The sequence below is a fragment of the Carettochelys insculpta genome, chromosome 22 (genome assembly GCF_033958435.1).
Source record: "Carettochelys insculpta isolate YL-2023 chromosome 22, ASM3395843v1, whole genome shotgun sequence".
Classification (NCBI taxonomy): Eukaryota; Metazoa; Chordata; order Testudines; family Carettochelyidae; genus Carettochelys; species Carettochelys insculpta.
Window position 1 is genome coordinate 1039308 of NC_134158.1, and position 17686 is coordinate 1056993.

A 17686-nucleotide genomic window follows, 5' to 3' on the forward strand; every position below is an offset into this window, starting at 1 on the left:
CTGCCTCAGCCTGGGGGCTGTGTTGGGGGGAGAGCTGGGGTGGGGTCCTCTCTGCTGTAGCCCGGAGCCAGCCGGCACCCGAAGCCCTTCAGACCTGGCTCCACCCCAGAGCCCGCACGCCCAGGCAGCACCCTCACCCCCAACCCTCTGCACCAGCCCTGAGCCCCCCTCCCACACGCCGAACCCCTTGACCTCACCCCCCCCCCGCGCTTTGTCAGACTACTGATATGGAGGGGACGTGTCACATTTCCCATGAGGGGTGCACGGAACAAATTCATTCCACAGGTGTCTGGGAAAAGTTAACGGGAAGGCTGAGTCTGAGCCCGGGTTTTACAGAGGAAGCACCAACTCAGCTGGGCCAACATCCCAGCCTTGTTCCCAAGGGGTGACCAACAGCTGGGGGGAGCGGGGGCGGGGAGGGGGACAAGCAGGAGCAGAGCGCATGAGAGAGGGGACTTGCATTTCGCTCAGGGTTAATACCCCCTTGGGACTGCCCTGCAGTGCCCTGTAAGAAAAACAAGTCCTGGGGCACCTCAGAGACTAACATTCTGGAGCATAAGCTCTCGTGGGCAAAGCCCCGCTTCATCCCAGAGTGCGCCAGCCTTTCTAGGTGGCAATGCGCCCACTGCTCGCCTTTTCCCTCTCACTCTACAGGCTCGTCTTCTATTGGCCCAGCCTGCTACTGCTGACTGAGGACTGTTTCTCACCGCCTCTCTCCTTCTCTAGAGTTGCCCACTGCTCACCTTGTAATGATCTGCAGCACGAAGGGTCTGTCCTGATCGCTTCCTGGAACGTCTGGTGACAGTCTCGCATACGTACAGCATCCATTCTCACTCACACAACAAGGAGCTTTCATTAGCACAGATACAATCAGTACTGAGACTGAACAGCAAGTTAATTTCAAAACCATCACACTGAATTCAATGTCAGATACAGGTGAACATTACACAGAACTGAAAGAGTTTTATACTACAGGGGTGCAGCTTGCTTGCTTTTAGGCCCTTTTAGGCCCCATGGAAAAACTGCCAACTGTCTTCAGTTGCGTCTCCTCTTTGTCTGAAACCTGCACAATCAAAAAGTTTCAATCTGTTCTTAATGGTTAACCAAACCAGGTCTGGCCAGGGGGGCTGGAACAATTTTTATCATGGGAGTGCTGATGAAGGGGACTTGCAGCCCTCTGCTTTCACCAGCCCTGGAGGCCTGCTGACCTAGAGCAGACCTGCCTCTTACAAACACACGGATTCTTTTCTCTGCAAAAAAAAGAGCAGTCTATGAGCATTTTAAAGGCTAACAAAATAATTTATTAAGGGGTGAGCTTTTCTGGAATAGACCTACATCTTCAGACCATAAGACAATATTTAAGGCACAGACAACCAAAAGTAGTCATCAAGGTTGACAAATCAGAAAAATCGGAATCAAAGTGGGCACACCAGAAGAGCGGTACGAAGGGGAGAAATCAAGAGTCACATCAAACAAAGTGGCTGTGTCTACACTAGCCGAAAACTTCAAAATGTCCATGCAAATAGCCATTTTGAAGATTACTAATGAGACTCTCTTTAGAATGCGGGGGGGGGGGGGGGGAGCACTTGGAAATTGCAGCGGCTCGCGCTGTGCAGCTGGTCCAGATGTGGAAATCCCCTTATTTTAATTTTAATTTAATTTTAATGCTGTTGAGTTCGCCCTGTGACCCTGTCTGCAGCTGAGCCTGGCACCCTTATTTCCATGTGTGCTACTGTGGCGTGTAGACGTTCCCTCGCTGCGCCTATTTCGATGTGGTGCTGCGCAACGTCGATGTTGAACATCGACGTTGCCAGCCCTGGAGGACGTGTGTAGACGTTATTCATCGAAATAGTCTATTTCGATGTCGCCACATCGAAATAGGCTACTTCGATATAGGCTTCACGTGTAGACGTAGCCGTAGCCGTAGCCGTGACGGGCGCTATTTCGAAGTAGTGTGCACGTGTAGACACAGCTACTGAGCCGTCTCCCGCTGCGCAGGCGCAGAGCCAGGACAAGGGCAGCCGCCTGGTGCCGAGTGTTTCCCGCACAGCCTGTGAGTGGGAGACGTCTCTACCCCCCACCCGCAGTCCGCCACCGCCACCGCCTCCCCCTTTCGTCACTTCCCCTCTCTCGTCAACTCCCGCCTCCCCCTTGCGTCACTTCCCCTTTCCCCGTCAGTTCCAGCCTGTCGCTCATCTCTCTTGTCTCTATTCCCCGCATGAAGTCCCGCCTCTCCCTGTCATAACTTCCCCTGCCCCCTTCTGCTTCTCCTGGGACGTCACTTCCGAGGAGCCAGTTTCCTGGGGCCGCTCCGCCGGGTCCCGCGCTGCCGCCGCCCGGAGTCCCCTGAGCCCCGCCCCCCCACAGGGAGCCGCCGCCGGGTGAGGGGGGGCTCGGCCGGGAAATGACTCCGCCCCCCCCCGTTTGTGTCTCGGACGCTCCGTGCGGGGCCTCCCCCTGGTCCCGGCCGGGCCGCCCCGTTCTCCGGCCCCTCCGCCTCGTCCTGCCGCCCGCGCGGCCCCACCCCCCCACCCCGGGGAGCCGCGAGCCCCCCCCCCCCGGCAGCGGCGCCTGGTTCGCCTCGTGCTGCGGGCGGCTCGCGGCGCTGGGCCCCGCGGGGAGCAAAGAGGCGCCGCCCCAGCGCCCCGCACTCGCCCCCGCCCGGCTCCGGGGCGCCCGGGGAGGGGAGGGAAGGGGAGCGGAGGCGGCCGGGGGATTGTGACTCGGGGCCGGTTTTCGCTCCTGGCTCCACTCGCCCCTCCAGGCGGAGTCTCTGGGCGGCGCCCGCGGGCTCTGCACCCCGCAGGGACCAGTGGGTGCTGGGGGCTCTGTGCTCGGTTCTCCCCCAGCTCCCTTGTTTTCCTCCCAGGGCCTCTGCGCCCCCCTGGTTTTCTTCTCTTTTCTCTACCCTCAGTGATTTGGGGTCCTGAGTCCATTGCACCCCCCCCCCCCCGCAGGGGATCCGAGAGCTCTGGGTGGGTTTGTGTCCACCCCCTCCCGGTTCCCCAGTGGGGCCGGGCGCTCGTCGCACGGTGCCTGTGCTCCCCCGCGGTGCAGTTCAGTGACCCTCATTGTCCCTTCAGCTGCTCCCTTCCTCCGGGCTTGTCCCCGTGGTGTGTCACTAACCACGTGACGTTTCCGTGGGACACACTCCAGTGCGCAGCAGTGCTGGAGCTCAGGCCGTGTCCGGAGAGAAACGAGGACGGATTTGGGATCTGACTTGTGCGAGGTGGTTCTGTGAGACTCGAGCGTTTCTCCGAATGTGCGTGTGCAGCACCTCTGCCCCAGGGAGCGAGTGTGGGGAGCCGGGGGCACAGAGCAGCTTCCAACCCCGTCTGATATGTCTCCATTGCCCTTTTCCCCTACCAGGTGCAGAGCACCCACGTCTGGCTCCAGAGCAGCCCCAGACCTGAAGAGACAGAGCGAGGACATGGCGGTGGCGGCAGAGCCGGTGACCTTGGAGGAGGTGTCTGTGTGTTTCTCCCAGGAGGAATGGGGGCTGCTGGCCCCGGGGCAGAGAGCCCTCTACAGGGAGGTGATGCAGGAGAATTACCAGACCGTGCGCTGGCTGGGTGAGGAGCCCTGTCCCCGGGGATGTCAGAGGCTGTGTGGGCTCCACAGCTGCTGGGTTGGGTTTGGTTCGGTTCAGGGTCCCTCCCTGCCCCTGTCCCCAGTGTCAGGAGTATCAGCCTCAGGAATTACTGACTCCCCTGTGAGAGACTGTCCCCTCCATGGCCCCTCCCAGGGGAAGCAGGTTCAGGGACACGGCAGTGGTGCTGCTCTTCCCACAGCCCAGGTCTCCATGTGCTTCCCACCATCTGCCTTGTCTGGACGTGTGAGTGGAGCGGCCCAGGCAGGAACGGCAGGTACCAGAGCTGTGGGGCTGGGGCCGGCTGCTCTTCATGCCTGCAGGGCACCCCTGGGAACACCGTGCTGCACCGCTGCTAGCACCTACCATTTAGGGGGAGTTCTTGAACAATCAAACACAAACTCCCAGACAGACGCACCAGCTCTCCCATGTACAGTAGTTTGCTTTCTCGGGAGTGACTGGTGAGTACCAGACACAGGACAAACCGGTTATGAGTAACATGTGCCCCAGTTTGGATGCAATGTCACTCCCCGTAGGTCTCATAACACACGTCATCCAGCGTCCTCCACCTGCATTGATATTGGGGGTTTTGAAGATGGTTGTGAGGTGCCCAGCTAGGTCATGTGACACCTGGTGGGGCCAAACCTGGGCAGTGAGTAGGAAAACTGTGAAGGCAAAAGTGCAGCTAGAAGCTCAGGAGGAGGTTGTGGGGGAGGCGGAGACGGGGGCTGTAACTAACACCCTCCAGCCGCACTTCTGTCAGTCTCCTTCCCGCACCGAGGGAAACATGCCGCATGCGGCTGGAAAGTGAATCAGCAACAAGCCGGTGATGCAGGAGGAAAGTGGTAAACCACACAGAGAAGCTGCTGCTGGCAGAGTAGAACTGAGGCAGTTGAGGGGGACCCCAGCTGCAACAACAGCCACATCCCGCAGAGAGCAGCACAGCCAAACAGCACCATGGCTGGTTGCAGGAGCAGCAGCTCTTGTGAGTTGCTGGTAGGGCCCACCCAGCCGCAGGCAGGCAGGGGTCACAGAGCAGGAGCCTGGGCAGAATCTGAAGCAGCCGACCTGGGACTCACCTCGCTGCTCAGACAACTTCCTCTGCCTCCTGCTGGTTCAAGTAGCTCATCAGAGCCAAAGAGCCGGAGGAACCAGGCCCCAGCCAGGAGCTTTGTGGACAGAGCCCTTGGGGAGCCAGAGCTCTGCCAGAGCCTTTCTCTCCAAGTTCCAGTGATCTGCCCTGTGGCAGCTGCACTCTGAGCCCTGCCTGGGGCCTCGGTTTCGGCCCTGCCAGCCCTCACAGAGCTCGCGTTTTGAGTCCTGCAGAAACACAGAGAAGTCCTCTGGCACCTTGTAGACTAACAGATTTTCTGGAGCATCAGCTTTTGTGGGCAAAGGCCCAATTCACCAGATGCACGACATGGAAATTCCACAGGCCAGTAGAAATAAACAGGCACAAGAAAAGGAGGGAGTCCCACTCAAGAAGAAGGCCGGAGGCAATGAGAGCAATTCAGTCATGGAGCATGTGGCCCATTTCCAGCAGCTGATGTGGCGGTGTGAACAGCCATAGCAGAGAAACTGCTTTTCTACTTGGCCAGCCGTTGCTGGTCTGTGTTCAATCCTAAATAGATGGGGTCACATTTGCAAATGAATTGCAGCTCTGCAGTTGCTCTTTGAGGTTTGCTTTTGACATTTTTGCATTGCAGGATGGCTACTTTTAAATCTGCTCCTGAGCATCCCGGGAGGTTTTGTATGTTACTGTTCCTGATATCTGATTTGCATCCATTTATCCTTTTATAAGGAGACTCTCCAGTTTAGATGTGCAGGCGAATAAGCTCTGCTGGTTAATATAAAATTAGAATATAAGTGGAGATACACGTTTCCTAGATCTGGAAGGGACCTCAGGAGGTCATCTAGTCCAGTCCCCTGCCCTCTTCGCGGGACCAAGCACCGTCCCTGACATCTATTTGCCCCAGTTGCTCAATGGCCTCGTCAAGGATTGAACTCACAACCCTGGGTTAAACCCGGGTTAACCCTGGGTTAAGCAGGTGTGGTGGTGTCATTGGTGGGTAGAGGTGGCACGGAGGTATGTGGAAGGGTGTGGTTTGTGATTTACAGTGTTGTGGTTAAAAGTTGCTGGGGAGAATTTGTTTAAGGTTGTGGGCGGCCTGCCTCCCAAGGTCTGTGAGAGTGAAGGATCATTGTCGAGGATGGGTTGTAGGTCACGGATGCTGCATTGGAGGGGCTTTAGTTGGGGGCTGTAGCTGATGGCCAGTGGTGTTCTGTTGTTTTCTTTGCTGGGCCTGTCTTGTAGCAGGTGGCTTCTGGGTACACGTCTGGTTCTGTCAATCTGTTTCTTCACTTTCTGAGGTGGGTATTGTAGTTTCAGGAGAGCCTGGTAAAGGTCTTGAAGGTGTTTGTCTCTGTCTGAGGGATTGGAGCAAACGTGGTTGTACCTTTAGTGCTTGGCTGTATACAATGGATCGTGTGGTGTGCCTTGGATGGAAGCTGGAGGCATGGAGGTAGCATAGCGGTCCTTGGGTTTCTGGTATAGGGTTGTGTTTATCTGACCATCACTTATGTGCACAGTAGTGTCCAGGAAGTGGATCTCTTGTGTGGACCATTCCAGGCTGAGGTTGATGGTGGTGTGGAAACTGTTGAAATCACTGTGAACTCTTCAAGAGCCTCTTTCTCATGGGTCCAGATGATGATGTCATCAATGTAGCTCAAGTGGAGGAGGGCGCCAGGGGTGGAGAGCTGAGGAAGTTGTTCCAGGTCAGCCATAAACATGTTGGCACAGTGTGGGGTCACGTGGGTGCCCATTTCAGTGCCATGGATTTGAATGTATAAACTGTCCTCAAATCTGAAGTACTTGTGGGTGAGGACAAAGTCACAAAGCTCCACCACCACTTGTGCTGTGGCATCATCAGGGATACCGTTCCTGACAGCTTGAAGTCCATCTTCACGTGGCTTTTTTGTGTAAGAGACCTCGACATCCATGGTGACCAGGATGGTGTTTTCAGGAAGATCACCAGTGCACAGCAGTTTCCTGAGGAAGTCAGTGGTGTTTCAAAGATAGCTCGGAGTGCTGGTAACATACGGTCTGAGTAGAGAGTCCCTATAGCTGGACAAGGCTGCAATGAGAGTGCCAATGCCTGAGCTGATGGTGCCTCCAGAATGTCTAGATTTATGGGTCTTGGGGCTCTGGGGTGTGTCTGTGCAGATCTGTTCCTGCGCTTTTGTCAGGAGTGTCTTGAGCAGACGGTGCAGTTTCTGTGTGTGCTGCTCAGTGGGATCAGAGGACAGTAGCTTGTAGAAGGTGGTATTGGAGAGCTGCCTGGGAGTCTCCTTTTCATGGTCTGACCTATTCATGATGACAACAGCAGCTCCTTTGTCGGCCTGTTGGATGACAACGCCAGAGCTGTTTCTGAGGCTGTGGGTGACATTGCATTCCGCACGGCTGAGGTCCTGGGACAAGCAGTGTCACTTTGCCACAATTTCTGCCTGCGCACAGAAGCAGAAGCGCTCTAGGTATACGTCCAGTCTCTCGTTTTGATTGCCAGGAAGGATTCCATGCAGAATTCTTCTTCTTGTACTCTAGGTGTGATGGTGCCTGCAGGGCTGTTCAGAGTCTTGTTGAAAGTGCTCCTGGAAAGTATTCCTGGCAAAACTGGGGTGAGGTTCCAGATCCCCACAGAACTGTGTCATGTTTGTGGGGGTGGTGGGGCACAAAGAGAGTCCCCGAGAAAGGACAGACTCCTCTGCCGGGCTGAGTGTGTGGTTGGATAGATTGACAATGTTGCCGGGTGAGTTACGGGTACCGCTACTGTGGCCCTCTGCGGCAGGTCGGAGGTGAGAGAGTTTACAGTCCTGTGGAGAAGAGCAGTGGGCGTTGTGACTCTCCTGTCTCCTTTCGGTAAAGTCCAGCCACCTGGGCGTTTGTGTGGGAGGCTGTTTTTTAGGAGAAGCTCCAGACTTGAGAGCTCCTTGTGATGTTTCCCTGTTTGCTGCACAGGAAGCTGAACAGGTGGTTCCTCAGGTCTGTGGGAGTGTGTGACCAATCTCTCGACACAGTCCCTGCAGTGTGTCGGTTGCAGTGAGTGTTTCACCTTCAGCCCGTTGGGTGGGACGTCCATCCATTTGCACTTGGCGAGGAAGATGGTGTCTCTGTCTGTGAAGGTTTTTTCATGGGTTTGATGGATTCCCCCTCCACGTGGCTAAATTCGGGGCCTGCCTGGTGCCAGGCATTGGGTGTAGCTGTGTTAGTTTTATCCACGAAAACAACAACAAATCAAGTGACTTGTTTGAGCTGAGTGGTCCTGTCCTGCCCTGGGATGAGGGGGTTGGAACAGGTTAAGAGGGAGGCTGAGTTGTACCCTAGAGAGTGGAGCAGAGCACTTGGCTCCCCCAGGAATGAGCTGGGCCATTCCCAAGGCAGGGGTGAGGCACCTGTACCCCAGGTGAGTGTGACATGGGATCTTGTACCATCCAGAGCCCGGCCTGTGCCAGGTGGGGAAGGAGCCTCTCTGGGTGGGCGGCTCAGATCCTGGGGCTGGAAGAAGTAATGGCCTGGACCTTCCTGAACAAGATCAGCACTTGGTTAATTGCTCCCCAAGCAGGATTTCCAGTTCCCAAAGCTGATGTGATCTCCTGGGTGGAGCGAGGGGAGGCGCTGGGGGTCCCAGATCTCCAGGGCTCTGGGAAAGGGGAGATCATCAGCGACCCCCACACAGGTGAGCAGTGAGCTCAAGTGACTCAGAAACCGATTTCCGTGTCCTCCTACATGTCACTTGGGCCTTTTCATCCAGAGTGACTGACCCTTCAGCCTGTCTTCAGCTCCAGCCAGAAGGTGGGGGCAGGGGTGGGGTCCCTCCTCTGGGGAAGGGTTGTGTGGAAGGAGGAGCAGCTCAGTTCATGTTACTTCAATCTTTCCATCAGCTGTTGGCTGCGTTCCCCCTTTTCTGTTCCCTTTCAGAGTTTTCCTTTCAGCTCAGCTCAGAGAGTGACACTGTCTGGTTCTCTCTGTGTCCCAGCAGGTGAAGTGATGCTTCTCACGAATGACGAGGAGAATCTTCAGCTGGAAGAACCAGAGCAAGTGGCCTCCTGTGGGATGTTCCTGGGAAGCTCTGAAGGTCGTGTTTCTCAGAGCCCTGAGCACAGAGAGACCTGTGAGAGTCAGCGTAGCCCTGAAAGGCAGCAGGGAAACCGTGCAGGGGAGGGGCAGGATAACTCCAGCCGTGGAAGCAGAGGCGTGAAAAACACTAAAGAGAGCGAACAACAGAAAACCTGTGGGAAAAGCTTCAGTCTTAACAGTCATTGTAGCATCCGCACAGGAGAGAAGCCCAATATCTGCCCTGACTGCGGGAGAAGTTTCCAGCTGCGCTCAGGTCTTATTGATCACCAGAGAACCCACACTGGAGAGAAACCCTTCCACTGCTCTGACTGTGGGAAATGCTTCTCATGGTCCTCAAATCTTAAAATTCATTGCAGAATCCACACAGGAGAGAGACCTTATAACTGCTCTGACTGTGGGAAAAGGTTCAGAGACAGGTCAAACTTTGTTACACATAGGAGAACCCACACAGAAGAGAAACCCTTCAACTGCTCTGAGTGTGGGAAAAGCTTTCGGCGACACTCACACCTTCTTGATCATCAGGTAATTCACACAGGAGAGAAACCCTATCACTGCGCTGCCTGTGGGAAAAGCTTCAGCAGGAGTGCAAACCTCCTTAAACATCAGAAAATCCACAGGGGGGAGAAACCCTTCAACTGCTTTGAGTGTGGGAGAAAGTTCAGTGATGTTTCTGGCCTTGATAAACATCTGAGAATCCACACCCGGGAAAAACCTTTTCTCTGCTCTGATTGCGGGAAAAGCTTCAGTCAACGCTCATATCTTGTCCATCATCAGAAAACCCACACGGGGAACAAACCCTTCCGCTGCTCTGACTGTGGCAAAAGCTTCTTGTGGCCTTCAGGACTTAAAAGACATTGCAGAATCCACACAGGAGAGACACCCTATGACTGCCCTGACTGTGAGAAGAAGTACAGATGCAGATCACAACTTGTTGCTCATCAGAGAACTCACACTGGAGAGAAACCCTTCCAGTGCTCTGACTGTGGGAAACGCTTCTCATGTTCCTCAAGTCTTAAAAGTCATTGCAGCATCCACACAGGAGAGAGACCTTATAACTGCTCTGACTGTAAGAAAAGGTTCATACAGAGGTCAAGCCTTATTATACATAGGAGAATCCACACAAGAGAGAAACCCTTCAACTGCTCTGACTGTGGGAAAAGCTTCTCATGCTCCTCAAGTCTTAAAAGTCACTGCAGAATCCACACAGGAGAGAGACCTTATAGCTGCCCTGACTGTGGGAAAAGGTTCAGAGAGAGGTCATGCCTTGTTACTCATAGGAGAAGCCACACAAGAGAGAAACCCTTCAACTGCTCTGACTGTGGGAAAAGCTTTTGTCAGCGCTCCAGTCTTGTTCGTCATCGGAGAACCCACACTGGAGAGAAACCCTTCCACTGCTCTGACTGTGGGAAAAGCTTCTCATGCTCCTCAAGTTTTAAAATTCATTGCAGAATCCACACAGGAGAGAGACCTTATAGCTGCTCTGACTGTGGGAAAAGGTTCAGACAGAGGTCATGCCTTGATTTACATAGGAGAAGCCACACAGGAGAGAAACGCTTTGACTGCTCTTACTGCCAGAAAAGCTTCAGTCGGAGTTCCCTCCTTGTTGCACATCAGAGAACCCACACAGGAGAGAAACCCTTCACCTGCTCCGAGTGTGGGAAAAGCTTTTGTCAGCGCTCCAGTCTTAATCATCATCAGAGAACCCACACTGGAGAGAAACCTTTCAGCTGCTCCAAGTGTGGGAAAAGCTTTTCTCAGCGCTCCAGTCTTATTCATCATCAGAGAACCCACACAGGAGAGAAACCCTTCACCTGCTCCAACTGTGGGAGAAGCTTTTGTCACCTCTCAAATCTTATTCGTCATCAGAGAACCCACACTGGAGAGAAACCTTTCAGCTGATCTGACTGTGGGAAAAGCTTTTGTCAGCACTAAAATCTTACAGATCAGAAGAAGCTTCGAGCTGTTTTGTCTGTCCGGGAACACTCGCACATTGTCAGTCATCAGAGAGTTCACACAAGAGAATAACCCAAGGACTGCACTCACGTGGGTAACCTTCAGTGGCTGCTCAGACATTATTGATCATCAGAGAATTCACACAGGAGAGAAATCCCATAACTCTGTTTTTTGTTATTTTTGAAGCTGGGCCACTGGGCAAAAAATCAGTGAGAACCCCATGAACTACCACACTGCTTCTCATTTCTCCAGGGTGTGGTGTTCTGGAGTCATTCAAGTAACTAAAATAAAGTTGACTTGTTCCCTGCTTTAATCCATGCTCCTTTATAAAAGAACTAGACACACTGGAGTTTGTGCAGGACCTGAACTTGATTAATTTTTGGTGTCTTTTTTTAATTAAATAAACTGAAAATGCTTCACGTGAGTTGTTGCTCTCGGGTGTGTCTGGAGAGGAGGGGTCAGTGCATGGGGACTCTGGGGAGAGACCATTGTCCTACCCCCTTTCACCGCAGAAGCTTTGGGCCCAGGTGAGAAGCACCTCTGGTTGGCTGCTGCAGCTCCAGCAGGTACACCCAGGGGAGCGGCGTATGTCCCTCGCCTGGGGCAGGGCCAGGGTCATCGGTCCTCTGCACTGCCCAGCCAGAGAGGAATGCAGCAAATGTGCACTTTCTCCTCGCTCGCTGGTGGAGGGGAACAGCCAGCCGTATCCCTGTACAAACTTAGGGGGGAGGGAGCTGCAGCTGCCCCAAAAACACCTGAGGGTGGGATGCTCATGGCTGGGATAGTCCTGGGGGTGGGAGAGGGGGTATCCCCAGCCAACCCCTTTCTCGTGTGGTGGTTGCCTCTTTTCTATGTGGTCCCCTGAGAAGCCATCCCGGTGCAGCCCATCCAATCCCTGGCACACCCACACCCCAGCCTGGCTCTAAGTTACAAGAAGAGAAAGCTGCAGACCAGAGTGGGTGGTCCTGGTTCTTACCATTTAGGAGTTCTCGACCAATGGACAAGCCCAGACCCAGACAGACAGACAGACATTCCCTCTCAGAGACTCTAGAGCGGATCCCCATGGGAACAGATGGAATTAAAAAGGCACCTGGGCAAGTAAAACGATGCAAAACTTCCTGTACAAATGAGATGAGCAAACGTTGCTGGTTCCTCTGCCTCTGTCTGTGCAGTGTTTGTCGTCGCCTTTGCGCCCCGGGCACGGCAGCGGCAGTGATCATTGCTCTGTTCCTTCCTCTCTTTGCTTTGGCAACACTCACTGTTGTCAATGTCGGCTGACGTGGAGATGTGCTGTTGTGGTTGGTGCCTGGGTAGTTAGGGGTCTGTGGTCAGGGGGGTGTTGGGAGCAGGCTGGGCGAGGGGGTGCTGCAGGCGGCGGGGAGCTCAGTGACAGGAGAGCGAGTGGTGGTGTGGATGATCAAGCCGGCCTGACCCTCCCTGCCATTTGCTGTGTGTTATCTCTTCTTGCTCACATGGTCGTCCATGAGCCCACAGCAGCGGCAGCACCAGCAGCCCACAGGCACCAGGTGGGCAGTGTGGACCCCCCAACGTGATGGTGCATGGGTTGACTCGGCGGCTTCTGCCCCCTCATTCTGCAGGAGATGAGGGTCTGGGATACTCGGGTCCCTCCATTGGGCGAATCCAAATGGCATCTGAACCATGATTTGGTCACCGGTGTCCAAGGGGCCCTGACTCCTTACGCCGCCCCCCCGCCCCCGGGGCAGACACCCCTGTGAGAACCTTCCCCACTGCCTTGTGGGAAGGTTCGGGAGAGCCAAAGGCTACGGGAGCAAACTCAGCCAGCAAGTGCGGCGTGGAGACCCTGAGGCGGGTAGCAGGGAGGATTCGTCAAACCTGATTTCCGCATCTCCTTGCAGTCACCTCAGTTCCAAACGTACTGACGTCTGTCCTTCCTTTGCATCCAACTGGGGCGACCCAGAGGGGGACGGGCACCTTTGGGCAGTGCACTTGCTCCAAACACTAGCCCAGGCCATGCGGCGTGTTGGAGGGTGCCAGCTGGAGAGGACTCTCCATCCTTGCTGGTAGCCTGGGGGCGGGGGTAGACCAAAAATCAAAGTAGCTGTAAATGATTTTGGAAGCCATCTTGTATAGACGCCATTTCACAGCCCTTACTCCCGCGCGCACACAGGAGCCAGTCCTTTCCTTGACCTGTTTGGGAACAGCGGGAGGATGAGCTCTATGGAATGCGATAATGGGCTGTTTGGAGTTGGGGCTCCAGCTCCCCGGTACCTGTTTCTCTTTGCTGATAACAGTTTCTCTTTGGAAAGTGATTTACGCTGCTCTAACTAATTGCCTCTGACACTGGGCGTTGTTTGTGTGAGGGGATAAAATACCAGAGTTCGCTGCACCAAGCAGCCTTGCTGGGCCTGGTTTTACTCCTGTCCAGTTTGGCTCCTCTGTTGCCTTATTGAATTCAGTAAAGCTGAACGTTCGCCGCCTACACAGAGACGTCTTGTGCTTCAGCAATTTGGAGGTTCCACCGAGATCCCAACGCACCACTTGCCCGGATGGGGGGGCCAGCGCCCGACCTCCAAGCCTCTGAAGAGCGCTCAATAGAAGGTAAGGGGGATACCTGTTACAAAATCTCCCCGCAGGGGCTTGGGACCGGAGTGCCGGCTGGTCATCAGGGTAAGGGGGAGCTACGGGTTCCACCTTTGTGGAGCAGCTAACGTTCTGTGTGTGTCTGTGTCTGTCTTTCTCTATTAGGCCTGTTTTGTATGTCTCTGTTCCCAAAGCGCACACCGGGGTGTCTAGTGAGGCAGCCATGCGCTGGGCCCTCTGTGTTCAGACACTAAAAACTGGTGTGGTGCCAAGACTCTCTTTCGACACATGGAACTTGTGGGAAGCTTTGTTGCCTCCCTCTTTTTCTGTTCTGAAGTAAGACTAACCATTAATGATATCCCTAAGCCCGGGCAGACTTAAGTCCCACCAGGCGTCCTGCTGGGCTGGAGCGTGTGCTGGGAACATCCCCCCCGTGAGCCAGGGGGGCTTTGGTCCAGTGCCTCACACTCTGTAACCAGGTGAACTTCAGTTCGATGCCTTGCAGGGAGAGATCTTGTGAGCCAGGTGAAATTCGGTTCACTGCCTTGCACCCTATGAGCCAGGCGAACTTCCATTCGGTGCCTCACAGGGAGAAAAGCAATGATGGGGACAGGTCAGACTCCAGGAATTCTGGTACCCGCTAAGGGCCGTCCAGCTGTTTTTATGTACACTCACATAAATGGGGAAATTACTTGCAAGTGTCTAGACAAAAGGAATCTTTATACCCGGGACAATCCCAAACTGCAGTTCCCTCTATTAGGTACCACTGATAGGGATAAAATCCTCCATTTACGAGGTGCTCCTGAGGGTCGTGGAGCGAAAACTCCTGATCAACAATGGTCTGTGTCAGGGATTTTTATCCCTTGGGCATTATCGTTCCTGTGGGCCAGGGGGAACAAGCCTTTGGCCATTAAACATCAATGCAGGTACAGGCAGAATCTAAAGATACAGAGGCTGCCGTTTAGCAGCCCCCTGCAACGGTCACTCTGTGTCAGTTGGTTTCCCTGGTAACCTGAACTCATAAACACCTCATGGGCCAGGTTCAAAATCCCGGCCTCTGATTGGGCGCAGGTGGGGAGTTTCTAGCAACTTCCACGGCCTGGAGGACCTGGTTGAAAACGGCAGGTATAGAACTCTCGTATGATAATCATGTCATACATATTCATGAGACTGCTCTATAAATTCAGCAGCCACCCACCATTCTGTGGCCCTGGGAGCTAGCTATCATAATCGCTGCTGCCGCATTGGGGAGCATCGGTTGCCATGGCAACGTCTGCTGACCCTTAGGCCAGCTCAGGAAGAGAGCAAAGAGGAGCTGAAATCACTGAGGCAGCTGCCCTTTAGGGGGCACCGCCTAGAGCTGAAATCACTGTCAGCCGTTGTTCAAGCGCCTCCCCAAGCCCCAGCACCGCGCTCGCATCTAGGAGCTACAAGTGGGCCTTCAGGCGTACTCACTGGGTGGCGAACTGGCCCGTGGCTTCTGCCGCGGGTACTGCGTACCCGGTGAGGAAACCGGAGGCCCAGCAACGTCATCTCATCGATGCCGCTCCTACGGCCACGTCATCGCCTGGCAGTGCCTACCTGGACCATCTCATCTGCGGTAACACTACCTCCGCCGTTCTAACTAACCTATCTGACCACCGACCACTTCATTACTAGATGTTATAAACACCGGACTTGACTGTTCACTTAAATATGATTACTGGACTTGACCACTAACTCTAGATAAAGACTACCGACGTGTCACCTTTCATTTAACTGTGTAGAGGCCGGGCCTTAAGGCCCAGGCCAGACTTTCCCATGTAACATAAATGTAAATACCAAGGTGATGTTAAGTATGTTAGTACTGTTAGTATTAGGATAGATAATTAGTATAGCTAATTAACATATACCCTATCCTACTCCTATTGTTTGGATCCGCAAGCTATCGCAGTACCGGGTGGGAAGTAGCACCCCCACCCGGACTCCCTTCAGAGATAGGCTGGTAACCACCGGGAACTGCGGGCACCAGCCGCGGTAGCCTGAGAATCTAAACATCCATTTCCATTTACCTGCTCTCTTTAATTAATGTGTATTTGTATAGAGGGGTATCGTATAAAAGGTTAAAGTCTAGTTAATATAGTATAGTCTAATACAATATAAATGAACATAAATTTTATTGATAGTTATACTTAATAAACATAGTAAGTTTGTTTCCCCTAACGTCCCCTAACTCAAATTCTTCCATTCACTTTTGTTCTCTTCATCTCCGTCAGTCCCTTCCCCCTGGGTGGCCCTTGGGCGGGGTCCGATGCATCCCCCTGGGCCGGCGCTCTCGCCTAACATCGCAGTAGGGGTCGCGGCTCGGTCTGGCCGGGTCCTCGGACCCCTTTGGCGGGGTGGGGTCTCGCCTTCTGGTCGGCTACCCAGGGCCGGCTGGGAGCTGCCCAGAGCGGGCGGGGAGGCACCTCTCTCTCTCACACCCCCACCCACCCCTTGTTGCTTTCTTGTCTCTACTCATCCTTCTCTATTCCCTGCCCAACCTGACCCCCACATACCAAACCCAGCTGGGAGGTGGCCACTCTCACCCTATCCTCCCCCAACCAAACCTTGTGTCCACATTATAAGCAAACAATGAGGAGCACAGAGACACTGGGTGGGTCACTCCCAGCTGTTTATTGCTACGAACTCTTCTGCCTCATTTCCCGAACACGCCCGCAGTGACACAGAGCAGCCACGTTTTCCAAACCGGGACGCGACACCCACGCGCGACGCCGGGAAATGGGCGGGTGGTGCTGCACAGACCAGGCAAACGCTCCTGGGGACGGGAGTGAAGAACCCACGTGGATCATCCCATTTCCCAGACACGCCGGGCGGGTGCGTGTAAAACCCGGTGAAATGGGATGATCCACGTGGGTTCTTCACGTTGAACGTCGAAGTAGGGACTGTGTAGACGATCCGCGTCCCGCAACGTCAAAATTGCTGGGTCCTCCATGGCGGCCATCAGCTGGGGGGTTGAGAGATGCTCTTTCTCCAGCCCCTGCGGGGCTCTATGGTCACCGTGGGCAGCAGCCCTTAGCCCAGGGCTTCTGGCTGCTTCTGCGGCAGCTGGGGATCTATGCTGCAGGCACAGGGTCTGCAACCAGTTGTCAGCTCTGTGTATCTTGTGTTGTTTAGTGCAACTGTGTCTGGGAGGGGCCCTTTAAGGGAGCGGCTGGCTGTTGAGTCCGCCCTGTGACCCTGTCTGCAGCTGTGCCTGGCATCCCTATTTCGATGTGTGCTACTTTGACGTGTAGACGTTCCCTCGCTGCGCCTATTTCGATTTTGGTCTGAGCAACGTCGAAGTTGAACATCGACGTTGCCGGCCCTGGAGGACGTGTAGACGTTATTCATCGAAATAGACTATTTCGATGTAGCAATATCGAAATAAGCTATTTCGAAGTTGGGTGCACGTGTAGACGTAGCCCTTGTCAGCTCTGGCCCCCCTCTTTTACTGGGACCCCCCTTTAAATCCTCCTCTGAACCCCCCACCCCCCACTCATGCATCTGGCGAAGCGGGTCTTTGCCCTCCAAAGCTCATGCTCCAAATTGTCTGTTAGCCTGTGAGGTGCCCCAGTGCTGTGCTTGTTGTCTTCTATTCAATAGCACAAACTGGGCCCACAAGCGGAGCCGCCCCGGGGGCCGGGCGGGAATCTCACACACGGAAATCCCGGCAACGCTGCGGCCGGACAAGCCCCACCCAAGCGCCGAGCTGGGAAAAGAAATGACTAGAAATCATAGGAGTCCCGGAGCTCCCACCCCCCAAAACCTGTCCTGAGCCCGGCCCCGCCCACAGCCTGTGTCCCCACCCACAGCTCTCATAGCCCCGCCCCCAAACCTGTCCTGAACCCGGCCCCGCCCACAGCCCATGTCCCCACCCAGAGCTCTCACAGCCCCGCCCCCAAACCTGTCCTCAGCCCGGCCCCGCCCACAGTCTGTGTTCCCACCCAGAGCTCTCACAGCCCCGCCCCCAAACCTGTCCTGAGCCCGGCCCCGCCCACAGACTGTGTCCCCACCCAGAGCTCTCACAGCCCCGCCCCCAAACCTGTCCCGAGCCCGGCCCCGCCCACAGACTGTGTCCCCACCCAGACACTCATAGCCCCGCCCCCAAACCTGTCCTGAGCCCGGCCCCGCCCACAGCCTGTGTCCCCACCCAGAGTTCTCACAGCCCCGCCCCCAAACCTGTCCTGAGCCCGGGCGACCGACGCCAGCAGAAGGGTCCCTCCAGGGATTGAGCAGAGGCTGAGAGAAAGGCGGACTCTTGTGGCTAACGGCCAATAGCGAGACAGGTTAGGATTTTTTGGCCAATGAGAAAACGATATTGGATCGGTCTAGCCAATGACCGTGAGGATTGCCTGGATTGACATTTTACTCCAGAGGGCGGGATCAGAGAGGGCGACCAATGGCAGGGAGGGCTGATCCAACTGGTC

The 17686-nt window shown here is 54.8% G+C and overlaps 1 protein-coding gene across 1 annotated transcript; it reads left to right on the forward strand.

Moving 5' to 3' along the window:
* Window positions 1–3463: 3463 nt before the first annotated feature.
* LOC142024775 (uncharacterized) lies at window positions 3464–11083 on the forward strand. Its single transcript, XM_075016995.1, has 2 exons — window positions 3464–3572; window positions 8623–11083. The coding sequence occupies exons 1-2, from the start codon at window positions 3539–3541 to the stop codon at window positions 10620–10622; spliced, it is 2034 nt and encodes a 677-aa protein (XP_074873096.1). The 5' UTR covers window positions 3464–3538; the 3' UTR covers window positions 10623–11083.
* Window positions 11084–17686: the final 6603 nt, after the last annotated feature.